This window comes from Bos javanicus, chromosome 12, assembly GCF_032452875.1.
Source record: "Bos javanicus breed banteng chromosome 12, ARS-OSU_banteng_1.0, whole genome shotgun sequence".
Taxonomy (NCBI): Eukaryota; Metazoa; Chordata; class Mammalia; order Artiodactyla; family Bovidae; genus Bos; species Bos javanicus.
In genome coordinates, this window is record NC_083879.1 from 14,193,121 (window position 1) to 14,210,157 (window position 17,037).

Genomic DNA, 17,037 nt, shown 5'->3' on the forward strand with positions numbered 1-17,037 from the left:
GAGCTAATCAATGAATATAGTAAAGTGGCAGGATATAAAATCAACACACAGAAATCCCTTGCATTCCTATACACTAATAATGAGAAAATAGAAAGAGAAATTAAGGAAACAATTCCATTCACCATTGCAACGAAAAGAATAAAATACTTAGGAATATATCTACCTAAAGAAACTAAAGACCTGTATATAGAAAACTATAAAACACTGGTGAAAGAAATCAAAGAGGACACTAATAGATGGAGAAATATACCATGTTCATGGATTGGAAGAATCAGTATAGTGAAAATGAGTATACTACCCAAAGCAATCTATAGATTCAATGCAATCCCTATCGAGCTACCAACGGTATTTTTCACAGAGCTATAACAAATAATTTCACAATTTGTATGGAAATACAAAAAACCTCGAATAGCCAAAGCAATCTTGAGAAAGAAGAATGGAAGTGGAGGAATCAACCTGCCTGACTTCAGGGTCTACAACAAAGCCACAGTCATCAAGACAGTATGGTACTGGCACAAAGACAGAAATATAGATCAATGGAACAAAATAGAAAGCCCACAGATAAACCCACGCACCTATGGACACCTTATCTTTGACAAAGGAGGCAAGAATATACAGTGGAGAAAAGACAATCTCTTTAACAAGTGGTGCTGGGAAAACTGGTCAACCACTTATAAAATGATGAAACTAGAACACTTTCTAACACCATACACAAAAAAATAAACTCAAAATGGATTAAAGATCTAAACATAAGACCAGAAACTATAAAACTCTTAGAGGAGAACATAGGCAAAACACTCTCCCACATACATCACAGCAGGATCCCCTATGACCCACCTCCCAGAATATTGGAAATAAAAGCAAAAGTAAACAAATGGGACCTAATTAAAATTAAAAGCTTCTGCACAACAAAAGAAACTATAAGCAAGGTGAAAAGACAGCCTTCAGAATGGGAGAAAATAATAGCAAATGAAGCAACTGACAAACAACTAATCTCAAAAATATACAAGCAACTCCTGCAGCTCAATTCCAGAAAAATAAACGACCCAATCAAAAAATAGGCCAAAGAACTAAATAGACATTTTTCCAAAGAAAACATACAGATGGCTAACAAACACATGAAAAGATGCTCAACATCATTCATTATCAGAGAAATGCAAATCAAAACCACAATGAGGTACCATCTCACTCCAGTCAGAATGGCTGCTATCCAAAAGTCTATAAGCAGTAAATGCTGGAGAGGGTGTGGAGAAAAGGGAACCCTCTTACACTGTTGGTGGGAATGCAAACTAGTACAGCCACTATGGAGAACAGTGTGGAGATTCCTTAAAAAACTGGAAATAGAACTGCCTTATGACCCAGCAATCCCACTGCTGGGCATACACACTGAGGAAACCAGAAGTGAAAGAGACACGTGTACCCCAATGTTCATTGCAGCACTGTTTATAATAGCCAAGACATGGAAGCAACCTAGATGTCCATCAGCAGATGAATGGATAAAGAAAGCAGTGGTACATATACACATGGAGTATTACTCAGCCATTAAAAAGAATACATTTGAATCAGTTCTAATGAGGTGGATGAAACTTGAGCCTATTATACAGAGTGAAGTAAGCCAGAAAGAAAAACACCAATACAGTGTACTAACGCATGTATATGGAATTTAGAAAGATGATAACAATAACCCTGTATGCGAGACAGCAAAAGAGACACAGATGTATAGAACAGTCTTTTGGACTCTGTGGGAGAGGGAGGGGAGGGATGATTTGGGAGAATGGCATTGAAACATGTATAATATCATGTAAGAAACGAATCGCCAGTCCAGGTTCAATGCAGGATACAGGAAGCTTGGGGCTGGTGCACTGGGATGACCCAGAGTGATGGTATGGGGAGGGAGGTGGGAGGGGGGTTCAGGATGGGGAACACGTGTACACCTGTGGCGGATGCATGTTGATGTATGGCAAAACCAATACAATATTGTAAAGTTAAAAAAATAAATAAATAAACAAAAAGTACTTGAAAAATACCAGGCAATCAATAAACAACAACTGATTTAATAATACTGAACATTTCTCCCCGTATTTTTGTTACTATGTCATCTAGCTATCTGAATCATTCTTACCTTGCCTTTAGTTTACCTTTCTACCTTTGTTTCTTTGGGGTTTTCACCTAGGACAGGCTTTCTAGTAGTGCAGTCATTTCTGTGGCTGACCTCAGTAAGTGAATGGATTAGTTAATTGTGTAAGTTGTATGCTGTACTGTAACAAGTTAAATGTGTTTTGTTCCTGCTCCCTAGTAGCTCCGAAAGCACTCTTAAATTTTTCCTGTACTTTAAATTTGGAGCTCAAATTGAACAAAATTTAGGCAAGAGTAACCAGCAATGAATCTTAAGGTGCTTTACATAATACCTATTATCACAAAATGTTACTTGCAGCACTCATCATTTGCTAAGAACGTCTTAAATGCTCTAGTTTCTCCTTCCTGAAAATGCTTAGATTTGGCAAATAACATGTTCTTAAACCTTGAACTAAAAATTACTGATCGTTGCCTAATGCTTTGTATTAGAAGCTTTGTGTTTGTATGCTTTGAATTTTGCTTCCTAATTTTTTCGTCAGTGACTCATAACTTATCTTTGTTTTCTCTCTCTTATCTCTAGTTCCTTTCTTCTACAATGTATTTAAAGACAGACAGTAGACAGGGGAAAAAAGGCATTTGGGGGTAAGTATTTGAAATACTTCCTTCACTCAGACATGGCCTAAAACAACCAAACACATTTACTTTATTTAAAAAAATGTAAAATCCAAAAACCATTTTCATTTTTTCTTAATCAAAAATGTGAGGAGTAGCATTAATATGAAGATTAAACATGCAAAGCACAAAATGTTTGAAAGAGTTAAACATTAGAACAAAAGAATGCTATGACCTAGGTAAAAGATGACCAAGAACTGCACCAAGGCCACAGCCAAATACATCCAGAAGGGGAAGAAAAAAAAAAAAGAATCGAAAAAGAAAAAAGTAATAAAAATCTGTTCAAATTTATCCTCTCAAAAAACTGCTTGTTTTGAGAAAGAGGTTACTTGGATCAATGATAAATTCTCATCAAGCAATAAGAGAAATTGTTGGGGAAAAAAAAAACATGCAGTGTTTCAAGGCAATGCTGTGGCATTTGTCCTTCAATGTGATAGTTTATTATAGATAATCTCTGATTTCTTAGATTTTCATTTTTTCATTTCATTTTTCAACCATAATATAGTAATAGAATTGAGGACTATTTTTAATACATTAGAGTTAATAAAACTAAGATTAAAAAGTCTAAAAGAGTCTTTAGTAACCCTATTATGAAAGCTTAAAATTAGTAACCCTATTATGAAAGCTTAAAAAGAGTTTATTAAATTTCAGCATAATAAGTATAATGATGAAAACATTAAAAACTGAATATCAAGCTCAGTGACATTCCATCTAAATCTAACATTAGTAGTCACTTACATCACCCTTTACCACTAAATATACCCATGTACACTTCTGCTTCTGTCAAAATAAAGTATAAGTATTTCATATAAGTACTCCTCATGCCAAGTACAACTAAAAACCCTGGACATTGGATATAATATTAACATAAGAAGTTCTGAAAGGTGGAGAGAAGAAGGCAAACTGACTGGAGGCCTTAGGATTCAAGGAACGACTTGGTAATAGCTCCCTGGGTTTTCATTTGGCCTCATATATCACAGATAAGAGGAAGGAAGAAAGAAAGCTCAAAATGCCAACAGATGCAGACAACAACAAAACAAAACAAATCCAGGAAAAGCCTGCTCTCTAATCAAAGGACCAGGAAAAGGGCAGCCTAAGACTGAAAATTTTGAGGTAGCAGCTACTCTACTGAAGACAAACACCACGGAAAAAACATCAATGGCTCCGCCACCACCCACACCAGCAAACACTGAGTGAAAGCCTAAACTTTCACCATTGCTGGGCTATAACAGGGCCCCAGTCCTCCTGCTGGGCTGCTGTCCGAGAAGGCTGAGTGGGGAGACAGGACTCTTCACTCCCTCTGGAAAGTAACCACCACATCCTCTGGCGTGAGGGGAGCCCCTTTGGGGAGGCTAGACTTCTGCTCCATCTAGTGGCTAACAAGGCACTCTCCCCCTTCCCACTGGGAGAGTGTCAGAGGAGGCCTAGTGGAGAGTCGAGGTTTTTTACCATCATTCAGCAGTAGCAAGGCCGCATCTTTGTGGGAGCAGTAATGAGGTGCTCCTGCACCGCCCAGCCAGGGGCTTATCAGCAGAAGCCTAGCAGGCAGCCAGGACTCCCATTTCTGACCAGCAGTAACAGGAAGTCCTTATTCCCTCCACCAGTGTTCATGGAGTCTCTGAACTTCCACTACTATGTGGAAGTAACAATGAAACAGACTCTTACAACATAATACCCAACATGTCCAGAGTTCAACAGAAAATCACTCACCAAAGCAAGAACCAGGAAACTCTCAAACTAAATAAGAAATAACAATCAACATGTGCCAACACCGAGAAAATGCAGAGGTTAGAATTATCTGGCGGGCATTTTAAAGCCATCATCATAAAAATGTTTCAATGAGTAATTAAGGAATGTGCCTGAAACAAATAAAAATATTAAAAGTCTCAGAAAAGGAATAAAATATTCAGAAAACTAAATGGAAACGACACAATAACTGAAATAAAAAACTTAGTGGGATGGTTCAATAGCAGAATGGAGGGGATAAAGGACAGAATCAGTGAATGTAAGATAGAACACTAAGGTGTATGCAATATGACCAAACAGAGAGACAAAAGACTTAAAAAAAAGAAATGAAGAGAGCCTCAGGGACCCATGGGACTCCATCAAAAAAAGACCTATAATTTCTGCCATGAGAGTTCTGGAAGAATAGGAGAAAGAGGGCAGACCTGCAAAAGTTTCAAATAAACTCGAACTGAAAATTTCCAAAATTTAGCAAAAGACATAAGCCTACAGAACTGAGAAGTTAAGAATTTTCAAAATCAGATAAATCCAAAGAAATTAATTCCAGAAAAAAACCCACTCCAGTACTCTTGCCTGGAAAATCCCATGGATGGAGAAGCCTGGTAGGCTACAGTCCATGGGGTCACTGAGAGTCAGACTTCACTCAAAGACAGCAAAGCTTGAAAGCTTCGAGAAACAAATGTCTGAGAGGAAAACAATTCAATTCAAATGACAGTGAATTTCCCATTAGAAATTACGGAGACCAGAAAGAAGTGGGACAGCATTTTTCAACTAAAAAGAACAGTTAACCCAGAAATATATATCCAGCAAAAACATCTTTCAAAGATGAAAGGGGAACGAAGACATTTTCAGATGAAAAAAAAGAAAAAAAATCCCAAGACTGGCACCAGCTGACCTCTCCTAAAAGAATGAATTTAGAAGCTTGAAAGAGAAATAAAACAATAAAGGAGGAAATCTTAGAACATCAGGGAGGAAGAAAGAATATGGTGGAGCAAAAATACAGATAAATACAATAGATGGAAAGGGCATAGCTAAAGGGTATCAGGTTTCTTTTGAAGTGATGAAAAATTTAAAAATTGACTATGGTAATGGTTACAAGGGCTTCCTTGGTGGCTCGGTGGTAAAGAGTCTGCCTGCAGCGCAGGAGATACATGAGACGTGGGTTCAATACCTGTATTCATATTAAAAAACTATTTAATTATGCATTTTAAATGAGTGAATTATATGTTATGTGATTTATTACTCAGTAAAGCTGTTTTAAAAATCAGAATCATGGTAGCCTGAGAAAAAGGGACAAGAGATGCAGAAGTTTTATATCTTGTTCAGTCATTGTAACACAGGTATAAATTGTCAAAATTAAACAAGCTGCTGCTGCTGCTAAGTCACATCAGTCCTGTCCGACTCCGTGCGACCCCATAGACAGCAGCCCACCAGGCTCCTCCACCCCTGGGATTCTCCAGGCAAGAACACTGGAGTGGGTTGCCATTTCCTTCTCCAATGCATGAAAGTGAAAAGTGAAAGTGAAGTCACTCAGTTGTGTCCGACTCTTAGAGATCCCATAGACTGCAGCCCACCAGGCTCCTCCATCCATGGGAGTTTCCAGGCAAGAGTACTAGAGTGGGTCACCAGTGCCTTCTCCGAAACAAGCTAAAGCCTTACAAATAATGTACCTACTCTTATGACAGCTATACTTTAATAAAAATTATTAAGAATCTCAAATTTCTTTCCAAAATGCTTTTACCAGTTTATACTCATACCAATAGTATTTTAGAATTCAGGTGGTCCACATCTTACAAACTGTTAATATTGATAATTGACAGGCCAAATTTGGGGCCTTATTTTGGGGCTTGATTTATCAATCCCTTATTTAACTTACATGCAGAATACATCATGAGAAACACTGGACTGGAAGAAACACAAGCTGGAATCAAGATTGCTGGGAGAAATATCAATAACCTCACATACGCAGATGATACCACCCTTATGGCAGAAAGTGAAGAGGAACTCAAAAGCCTCTTGATGAAAGTGAAAGTGAAAAAGTTGGCTTAAAGCTCAACATTCAGAAAACGAAGATCATGGCATCCGGTCCCATCACTTCATGGGAAATAGATGGGGAAACAGTGGAAACAGTGTCAGACTTTATTTTGGGGGGCTCCAAAATCACTGAAGATGGTGGCTGCAGCCATGAAATTAAAAGACGCTTACTCCTTGGAAGGAAAGTTATGACCAACCTAGATAGCATATTCAAAAGCAGAGACGTTACTTTGCCAACAAAGTTTCATCTAGTCAAGGCTATGGTTTTTCCTGTGGTCGTGTATGGATGTGAGAGTTGGACTGTGAAGAAGGCTGAGTGCCGAAGAATTGATGCTTTTGAACTGTGGTGTTGGAGAAGACTCTTGAGAGTCCCTTGGACTGCAAGGCGATCCAACCAGTCCATTCTGAAGGAGATCAGTCCTGGGATTTCTTTGGAAGGAATGATGCTAAAGCTGAAACTCCAGTACTTTGGCCACCTCATGCGAAGAGTTGACTCATTGGAAAAGACTCTGATGCTGGGAGGGATTGGGGGCAGGAGGAGAAGGGGACGACAGAGGATGAGATGGCTGGATGGCATCACTGACTCGATGGATGTGAGTCTCAGTGAACTCCGGGAGTTGATGATGGACAGGGAGGCCTGGCGTGCTGCGATTCATGGGGTCTCAAAGAGTCGGACAGGACTGAGAGACTGATCTGATCTGATCTGATCTACTGTTAATGAGGTTGGTCATAATTTCCATTGGGTTTTATCTTTTTATATATATATATTTATGTTTTAAAAAGTAAGACTTTTCAAACCATATTCCCAAGGTTCTATGGCTTGTTCAAAATTTTCTTATCACTTAGTCACTTATGTATGTTACAAATACATCCTCTCAAAACGAGTCTAGTCTTCTTTATTGTTATGCTGCATCTCAATAATCTAGAAATTTATGATATAGCCAAAAGTAGTATTTAATCATGCAGTTTGGATATATGTCTGTGTCTTTTAAAATAAATACTTCTGTAATGCAAATGCAAAGTAATTTTGTCTCATATTATCTTTAATCCTTGTGGAAGTCTATGTATGTACATGTTCAGAGGTAGGAATCTAATTTTACTGCAAAACTGTTGTAATTTTTTCACATGACTAACATTTTGTTTGTTCCATTTATGATGGATTATTTCTAGATTCCTTTTTTCTGCTTCATTAATCATTTTTTCTATTTCTATGCCACATATATAGATTTATAATAAATCTTGATATTTAGAAGGGTAAAAATATCCATTTATTTACATTGCTAGTAAAATAGAAGATAAAATCATGGTGTTTTTTAAAGAGAATGTTTTGTAAAGGTGAGGGCTTTTGTCTTCAAATTCCTGTTGCTTTTTCATTGTGTCAAATTAGTCACAAGCAAGTTGAAAATATGCATCTTTTTATTTTCCAAAGTAATTTTAAAGGGTGAAAATTGTTTGCCCTTAACAACATACACTTTTCCCTTTTTGTTCTCCACTCATCTAAACAATGACTGTAAGGCCTACCAGTGGCATCTCAAATTTAGTCTCACTTTTAGTTTATCATTCAGTTTGCTTTCTAATTGGATTATTGAAAATTACAGATAGGAAGTCAGAGGTTTAGAATACCAACACTTCCATTGTCTTTACTTTGAAGAGTCTTTAATTTCTGTCTATGAATGGTCCTTTTTGACTGGATAGCCTCTGCTGTCTATCCATATTAATTGGTTACAAAGCTGATGGAATGTGGAGAAGGAAATGGCAACCCACTCCAGTATTCTTGCCTGGGTAATCCAAAGGCCAGAGGAGCCTGGTGAGCTACAGTCCTTGGGGTTGCAAGAGTTGAACATGACTTAGTGACTAAACCACCACCACCACCTGATGGAATGAGACCTGGAAGAACTCTAGGCCAGACTGAAGTAAGACCAAGAACTTAATTTTCTTGAATACATTCAAATATCTGAATATTTGGGAGTTATCTATACTTATCTATTAATAGTTTGGATGTATCAACTGTTTTTCGTAGTTCTTTTTGGTTCTCTGTTTTGGGAACTGACAGTAAACTACACAAATTATGACTACAGTATTAATAAAAGTTTAAAAATGATCCCATAAAACATTGAAATCCAGATATTTAAGACTTACCTCTATTTCTTTTCTTAACTTTTCATGTGTCTTTATTTCTTCCTCAAGAAAACAAGTTTGTTCACTGATGGATTCTTCTACACTTGTAATTTCATCCTTCAGTTTTGTAATATCTTCCTGTATGTTTATAAAATTTAAAATATACATGTCAAACAATGAATCGCCAATATAAATCCAAGATTTCAGTGTTTCTATAATTTAAGATTAACCATGACATTTAATTTTGATTAATACGATTAGAATGTTACTTCTATAGGTATAAGGAACGAGAAAGCATTATTCAAACAAGCAAACCTTAGATTTGAAGATACAAAAGTAAAAACCAAATGAAAATAAGACACAAAGGAAAGCGCAAGTCATAGCGGCAACTGTTTGGCAATGCTGTATGGATATTTTTTTAATTCTTAGGAAGAAATAATAGATATTTTAAGTTTTTATCTCCCAAAGTCTTCAAAGAATATTAAGATGCTTAGGGTGCAATTATTAATTCACATTGTTTGTGTAACAGCATTAAGCACACTAAATAGATTTTAATTGGTCTGGATCCATTAGACTAGAAGCTAGTTAACATTTTTGTGAGTCACACTTTCTGTAACAAATGGATTAATTGTTCATCTGATTTTGTTGGACCACATATTTTTATTAGTCCACAAGGGATTTGGGGATGTTTCCTTTATGCATTCGTACTTTTGACATAGTTGTTACATAACTCATGCACTAAACAAGGTTTTAAAAGCTGTGAATCCAGTTAGAGCACTCATGGGTATTTTACCAAGTTAATGATAATTTATCACTGAGTAAGTGTACTCACAAAAAAAGGAATACTAGAAAATGTTTTAATAAGTGACATTTCAAACCTGTGCTTGTCTCATCAGGTTTCCCTCTGGATTTTGGAGATCCAGCTTAAGTTCCTCTTTCATTGTCTTTAGTTTTTTAACAAGGTCTCGTTTCTCATTGAGTTCAGTCATGAATGACCATTTGTTCTCTACCTCTCTCAAACTATCTTTATGTGCTTTTATCTTGGCATAGTATTCATTATATTTTATCATTTGTTCCTCAAAATTTTCTTGGGCTGTTTCTATGTCAGATTTAAGCTTCACATTTTCCGCGTGTAAGGATTTGATTTGATTTTCCAGGTCTCCACACTGAAGTCTGGTATTCTGTATGGCAGCATCTTGCTGATAAATTTGCCTTTCTGTTTCTTTAGTTTCTGCAGAGACAGATGCTATTTGTGTTTCAAGCTCATGAAGTTCATTCTGTAAGATATTTCAACATTATTGTTATTAATTCATGATATTCAACATGAAAGAAAAGCCATTGTTTTGATCCACAGTGTGTGTAGAAAAATCACTTAACATAAAAAATATTTTTTATCAAATATAGAAAAATTGATGCATAGTAGGAGACATGTAATAAAGTAATGAAATTATCATGTAATCAGAGAGAGCCCAGGGTTACATATTTCTTATTTTTTAATGTTCATCTAATTCTCATTATTAAAATTTTATCATTTGTCTTGACATTTTATATATAAAAAATACTTTACAGTAATTTTAACAATATATTTATGGGCATCAGAAGTACAAACTAAAGAAAAATTTATGATAAAAATGATAAAACTCTGAGTTAAAAGAACAAAAGATCTAAGTTCTAGTGCCCTTACTGCTGTTTACCAGTTGGGGTGATTATACTTGCTGTGCTCAGTTGCTCAGTCATGTCAGACTCTTTGTGACCCCATGGATTGTAGCCTACCAGGCTCCTCTGTCCATGGAGATTCTCCAGGCAAGAGTACTGGAGTGTGTTGCCATGCCCTCCTCCCAGGGATCTTCCCAACCTAGGGATCAAACCCAGGTCTCCTGCACTGCAGGCAGGTTCTTAACCATCTGAGCCACCAGGGAAGCCCATGATCAACTAGCAAACTTAATTATCCTATTCAAGCCTCACTTGCTTCACTTGTAAGATAAGTATGAAAGTATATTTATCTTTGCCTCCCATGTGGTACAGTGGTAAAGAATCTGCCTGCCAACGTAGGAGGTTCAGGAAACGTGGGTTCGATTCCTGGGTCAGGAGATCTCCTGGAGAGGGAAATGGCAACCCACTTCCACGATCTTGTCTGGACAATCCCATGGATAGAGGAGCCTGGTGGGCTACAGTCCACAGGGTTGCAAAGAGTCGGACATGACAGAGCACACATAACTCTTACCTCTCTGGGGCATTTGACATTTCTAACCAGCACCTGCTTTTTAGAACCTACCCAACACACATCTCTGTTTCTCAGATACCTCTGAGCATTCCTTCTCTGTCTCATTGGTTCCTTATAGATTTTCCTCAGGGTGCAGTCATAATTTTCTTCTCTCATTCTATCTATACTCCTTGGATAATCTTACACATACTTAGATCTTGAGATACATGTATACTGATGATTCACAGAATGTAAGTGGCTATTAAGTCCTAGGCCCAGCTACCACTGGGCATCTCAAATTCACTGTCCAAAAATCAGACGACACCTCCCCTCCCGTGGCCCATCCTGTTCTCCCTTGTATCAGTTGCCAATTGTCAGAACCACAAAAACTCTGTAACACACTAGTGTTTATTGCTACCAACTAGTTTGTTCTGTTAACTTCAGGTGGTTTTGTTCAAATGTCTGGAGATCGGCAGTCTATAAAATGGTTTAGGTTGGCTTCAACTGGGCTGACCTGGGTGTCTTGGCTTTGCTTCACGTATATCTTTTCCTCCAGTGGGCCAAATCAGGTATGTCCTTCTCATGATTATAGTAGATGTAAATAATGGAAGCCCAATTATGTAAAAAATTTTTCAAACTTCTGTTAGAATAACATCTGCTAACATTCATCTGGTCACGTGATCAAACTTCTCAGTGGAGGGGTAGAAAGTGTGTCCACCCACTATGGGAGGTCATTATAATGATAAATAGTAAAGGGTGTGGATATACACAAGGATGAATATTTGGGACCAAAAATGCAAATTACCACACCTCTATATTCCCAAACTTAGTTAATGGTATTCTTTTGGGAGCCATATTTAATTTCTCACTTCTGTTTATATTTAGCATTAGTTGCTCAGTCGTGTTCGACTCTTTGCAACCCCGTAGCCCGCTAAGCTCCTCTGTCCATGGAATTCTCCAGGCCAGAATACTGGAGTGGGTAGCTGTTCCCTTCTCCAGGGGATCTTCCTGACCCAGGGATCAAACCTGAGTCTCCCGCATTGCAGGCACATTCTTCACTGTCTGAGCGATCATGGAAGCCCTCTTTATATTTAACTATTCATCAAATTCTGTAGATTTTCCCACCAGTATAACTATAGGCCTTTATTCTTTTTCTTCTATCCAGTATGGTCATCCTCTTTAAATAAATGTATAATTATGGGAGGGAAGCACTTCACTAAGAAGGCAGACCCAGCCTATCCTTTTCTTAACAGAGACAGGAGAGGGAAGTACACTGAAAGATACAACATGCTGATGAACTTCAATCTTTATCTCCAGTTTTGATTTTTAAAATGCCCATCTGACATTCTATTTGAATATCTAACAGACATCTCAATACACATGTTCAGAAGTTCAGTTCAGTTCAGTTCATTTCAGTTGCTCAGTCGTGTCCGACTCTTTGCGACCCCATGAATCGCAGCACGCCAAGCGTCCCTGTCCATCACCAACTCCCAGAGTTCACTCAGACTCACGTCCATCGAGTCCGTGATGCCATCCAGCCATCTCATCCTCTGTAGTCCCCTTCTCCTCCTTCCCCCAACCCCTCCCAGCATCAGAGTCTTTTCCAATGAGCCAACTCTTCGCATGAGGTGGCCAAAGTACTGGAGTTTCAGCTTTAGCATCATTCCTTCCAAGGAACACCCAGGACTAATCTCCTTTAGAATGGACTGGTTGGATCTCCTTGCAGTCCAAGGGACTCTCAAGAGTCTTCTCCAACACCACAGTTCAAAAGCATCAAACTTCGGTGCTCCTAAAAGAGCTTTTAATTTGCAAGCCCAATATGTTCCTCTTTCAGACTTTCTGATTTCAATAAACTTTCCACCTTGGATACTAAAAGACCTAGAAGCCATTCTTGATTCTTCCCTTTATCTTATCATCACAACCTATTTAACAGCAAACCTTGATGCCTGGGCCTCTAAAATAAAATCCCAACTCACTTCTGACCAGTCTTTGTAGCATGGCCCAGCTCTTAACCGATCTCCCTGTTTCCATGCTTCTTCCTCTCCCTCAACTAGAACTTCCAACACTGTTCTTCAAAGTTGTTCCGGTTATATAGGTTCTTTGCATTTCCATGGGTCTTTTAGAATCAGTCTGTCAAGTTCCCTAAAAAAGCCTGATGGAATTTTGGGTAGAACTGCTTTTAAACAATAGATAGAAGAGAAAGACCTGATGTGTTAACAATACTGAATCTTATGATTCATGAAAATGGTGTATCTCTCTATTTTGGTCTTTAATTTCTCTCAACAGTGTGTTGCAGTTTTTAGTACACAGGTCTTACATCTTGTCTTAGTTTGCTATAGCACAGCCATAACAAAATATCATAGACTTAGTGGCTAAAACAACACAAATTTATCTCTCACAGTTCTGTAGGTTGGTCAGAGTGTTAGCATAGTCAGGTTCTGGTCAGAATTCTTCCTGGCTTGCAGAGGGCCAACTTCTCACTGTGTCGTTACATAACAAAGAGCAAGCTCTCTGGTATCTTTTCTTCTAAGGCCACTAACCCTACCACCAGGATCCCACCCTCATGACATCATCTAAGCCTAATTACCTGACAAAAACCTCATCTCCAACCACAATCACATGGGTTTTTATGGCTTCAGCATATGCATTTTGGGGGTGATACAAACATTCAGTCTATAATACAATACTTTTGTTAAATTTACCCCTATTTCATAATTTTGATGCCACTGTAAATAACAATGCATTTTAAATTTCAATTTCTGATTGTTTCTTTTAAAATGTAGAAATACAACTGGTTTTTATAATTAATCTTATCTTGCAACCTTTCTAAACTCCCTTATTAGTCCTGAAAAAGTGAAAGTGAAAGTCACTCAGTCATGTCCGACTCTTTGCGACCCCATGGACTATAAAATCCATGGAATTCTCCAGGCCAGAATACTGGAGTGGGTAGCCTTTCCCTTCTCCAGGGGATCTTCCCAACCCAGGGATTGAACCCAGGTCTCCCACATTGCAGGTGGATTCTTATTAGTCCTAATAGATTTTAAAATAATAGATTCCTTAGGATTTACTCAAAAAAATCATGCTGTATGTGAATAAAAACAGTTTTACTCCCTCCTTTCCAATCGGGATACCTTTTATTTCTTTTTCTATGAAGGAGTGGCTTGAATTATCGGTACCACAGAATGAGCAGATGTGATAAGAAGACATATGCTTGCCTTATCTCTGATCTTAGGAGAAAAATATTCAGTCTTCCACTATTACGTATGTTGCCTGTAGGATTTATGTAGATGCCCCTTTTAGTTGGCTAGAACTTTCTTCTATTCCTAATTTGCTGGTAGTTTTTATCTTAAATTGATGTTGGATTATAACAAGTATCTTTCATGCATCTAGAATTCTCTTTCTAAAACATAAGTTTAATCATTTACTCTTTTGAAGTCTATCAAAACCCTCTCATCAACTCTAAAATAAAATTTAAGCTTCTTTTCATGCTATACATCTCTTATTGCTTCTCAAAATACACTCTATGTTATTCCACTACCAAACTACTTATAGCTCTATGAATGTACCAATGCTATTTCAGGCCTCTGAATTTTCTGTTTGTTTTTTTTTTTGCCTAGAATATCACATCCTCGTTTCCCTTTAATCCTCAAACCAATCCCATACACCCAATCATTCTAGTGAACTCCAGCTATTCTTTAAAACTCAACTGATCATTCCTTTTTCAATGTTAAATCTGTGTTTATGTCTCTATTGTTGACATACTTCCCTGCACGTAATTATTTGTTTAGTTATTTGTCTCCCTCTTCAACAGATGGTGAGGACTTCTCTGGTGGCTCAGATGGCAAAAGAAAACACTTGCAATGCAGGAGACCCAGGTTCCATCTCTGGGTCAGGAAGATCCCCTGGAGAAGAGAATGGCAACCGACTCCAGTATTCTTGCCTGGAGAATTCCATGGACAGGGGAGCCTGGTGGGCTAAAGTTCATGGGGTCACAAAGAGTCTGATATGACTGACTAACACTTTCACTTTCATTTTCAACAGATGGTGAGTAGCTTAAGAGTGAGGACAATGTTCAGCAAAATGTTTAACAGAAATTAGGTTCTCAATATAAATGAAATAACATCTCTAAAACTCCTTGAAGATTGACAAGTTTTATGGAATGATTCTTTATAGAAATCTAAGACATTATTATTTTTATATTATATCCTACTGTCAACTTGTGTTCTTTCCTAAAGTGACTTAGTTCAGTTCAGTGGCTCAGTTGTGTCTGACTCTGTGCCACCCCATGGACTGCAGCACACCAGGCCTCCCTGTCCATCTCCAACTCCTGGAGCTTGCTCAAACTCATGTCCATTGAGTCAGTGATGCCATCCAACCATCTCATCCTCTGTCATCCCCTTCTCCTCCTGCCTTCAATCTTTCACAGTATCAGGGTCCTTTCCAGTGCATCAGTTCCTCACATCAGGTGGCCAAATTGGAGTTTCAGCTTCAACATCAGTCCTTCCAATGAACACCTTTAGGACTGATCTCCTTTAGGACTGATCTCCTTTAGGATGGACTGGTTGGATTTCCTTGCAGTCCAAGGGACTCTTAACAGTCTCCTCCAACACCACAGTTCAAAAGCATCAATTCTTCCACCCTCAGCTTTCTTTATAGTCCAACTCTCACATCCATACATGACTACTGGAAAAACCATAGTTTTCACTAGACAGACCTTTGTCAGCAAAGCAATGTCTCTGCTTTTTAATATGCTGTTGAGATTGGTCATCACTTTTCTTCCAAGGAGCAAGTGTTTTTTAATTTCATGCAATGCAAATATTTACAAGAAATCTATACTACCACATAGTGTAATTATTATCATATCTGTTGATGCATTAATGCCTAAAACCATATTCAAAATCTGGTCCTACACTGCCCACCAGCGTCCCAGCAAGGATACCTTAAGTAATGTTTACAAGTATTCTCTCATTTAATTATCATGAAAACCTTAAAGATAGGTCCTATTATTATCTCCATTTTACAAATGAGAAAACAGAAGCATGGAAAGATTAAATCAAGGAGCTAGAAGTAGCAAATCATCTCCTGGCAATTCAGATCTAGAGTATATTCTTTTCATATCAATGATACATTTAATTTAAAAAATCTTTAAAAAGTAAAAACACTGTTTTCATTTTTCCTTCTTCCGCTTTATTAACAGAATAATTATGTCTATGCTGAATACAAAAACATGTATGGCTTTCAGATTCCTGCGATGGAATTATGAACATATTTTGAAATTTAGGTGTTAGTCGCTCAGTCGTGTCCGACTCTTTGTTACCCCATGGACTATAGCCTGCCAGGCTCCTCTGTCCATGGGATTCTCCAGGCAAGAATACGGAAGTGGGCTGCCATTTCCTTCTCCAGGAAAAATTTAAGGAACACAGAAATGTTCCTTATCTATCTGAAATGTTCATTGGCAACTAGTAATTTCTAAGCCACATCTTTAAAAATACTGGCTTAAAAACTTAACCTTCCTTCAATTCAGCATTTTAGGAAAAACTATCAAATAAAGTTAAAATAATTCTATGTGACCACTGTGTTCTATATGCTTATCTATAGTATGATGACACTGTTGAATCTCTGCCCAATGAATAGGTAAAATGTTCCTCAAAACTGGAATATTCATGTAGATTTTACTTAAGGATGTTATGTGTGCTTAGTCACTCAGTCATGTCCGACTCTTTGTGACCCCATGGATATAGCCCACCAGGCTCCTCTGTCCATGGGAATTCTCCAGTGAAGAATACTGGAGTGGATTGCTATGCCTTCCTCCAGGGGATCTTCCCAACCCAGGGATCGAACCCAGGTCTCCTGCATTGCAGGTGGATTATTTACCATCTAAGACACCAGTGAAGCCCTTACTTAAGGACACAAGAATAATTTAGAAGGTATAAATATGAACATTAGAAATGTTATATTGCTTCCTCAGAAGTTATTAAGTTTGCTTAATAACTTCCCTCTTACTAATTTAATATAGTTTTGAAGAACACAAAAACTCATTTACAAGACTTTGTGAAACAGGTTACCTGCAAATGGAACAGAACTTTTCTGTTTCTTTCTATTTCTGATGTTTGTGATTGTTGTTGCTTTGCAACTTGTTCTACAGCATCGGTTAATGACGATGTGTCTTGTTTAGCCAGAGCTAGACAAAA

The 17,037-nt window shown here is 37.8% G+C and overlaps 1 protein-coding gene across 3 annotated transcripts in view; it reads right to left on the reverse strand.

The window, feature by feature from the left end:
• Window positions 1-17,037, reverse strand: part of CCDC122 (coiled-coil domain containing 122) — a 65,336-nt gene that overhangs the window by 40,094 nt on the left and 8,205 nt on the right. For all 3 annotated transcript variants that reach the window (XR_009739851.1, XM_061434516.1, XM_061434517.1), the window contains 3 exons: window positions 16,912-17,027; window positions 9,522-9,920; window positions 8,665-8,781 (listed from right to left, as the gene is read on the reverse strand). Coding sequence is in view for 2 of the 3 variants with exons in the window: in XM_061434516.1 (XP_061290500.1) it covers window positions 8,665-8,781; window positions 9,522-9,920; window positions 16,912-17,027 (632 nt within the window). In the remaining variant the exon portion in view is untranslated. The remainder of the gene's footprint in view (window positions 1-8,664; window positions 8,782-9,521; window positions 9,921-16,911; window positions 17,028-17,037) is intronic.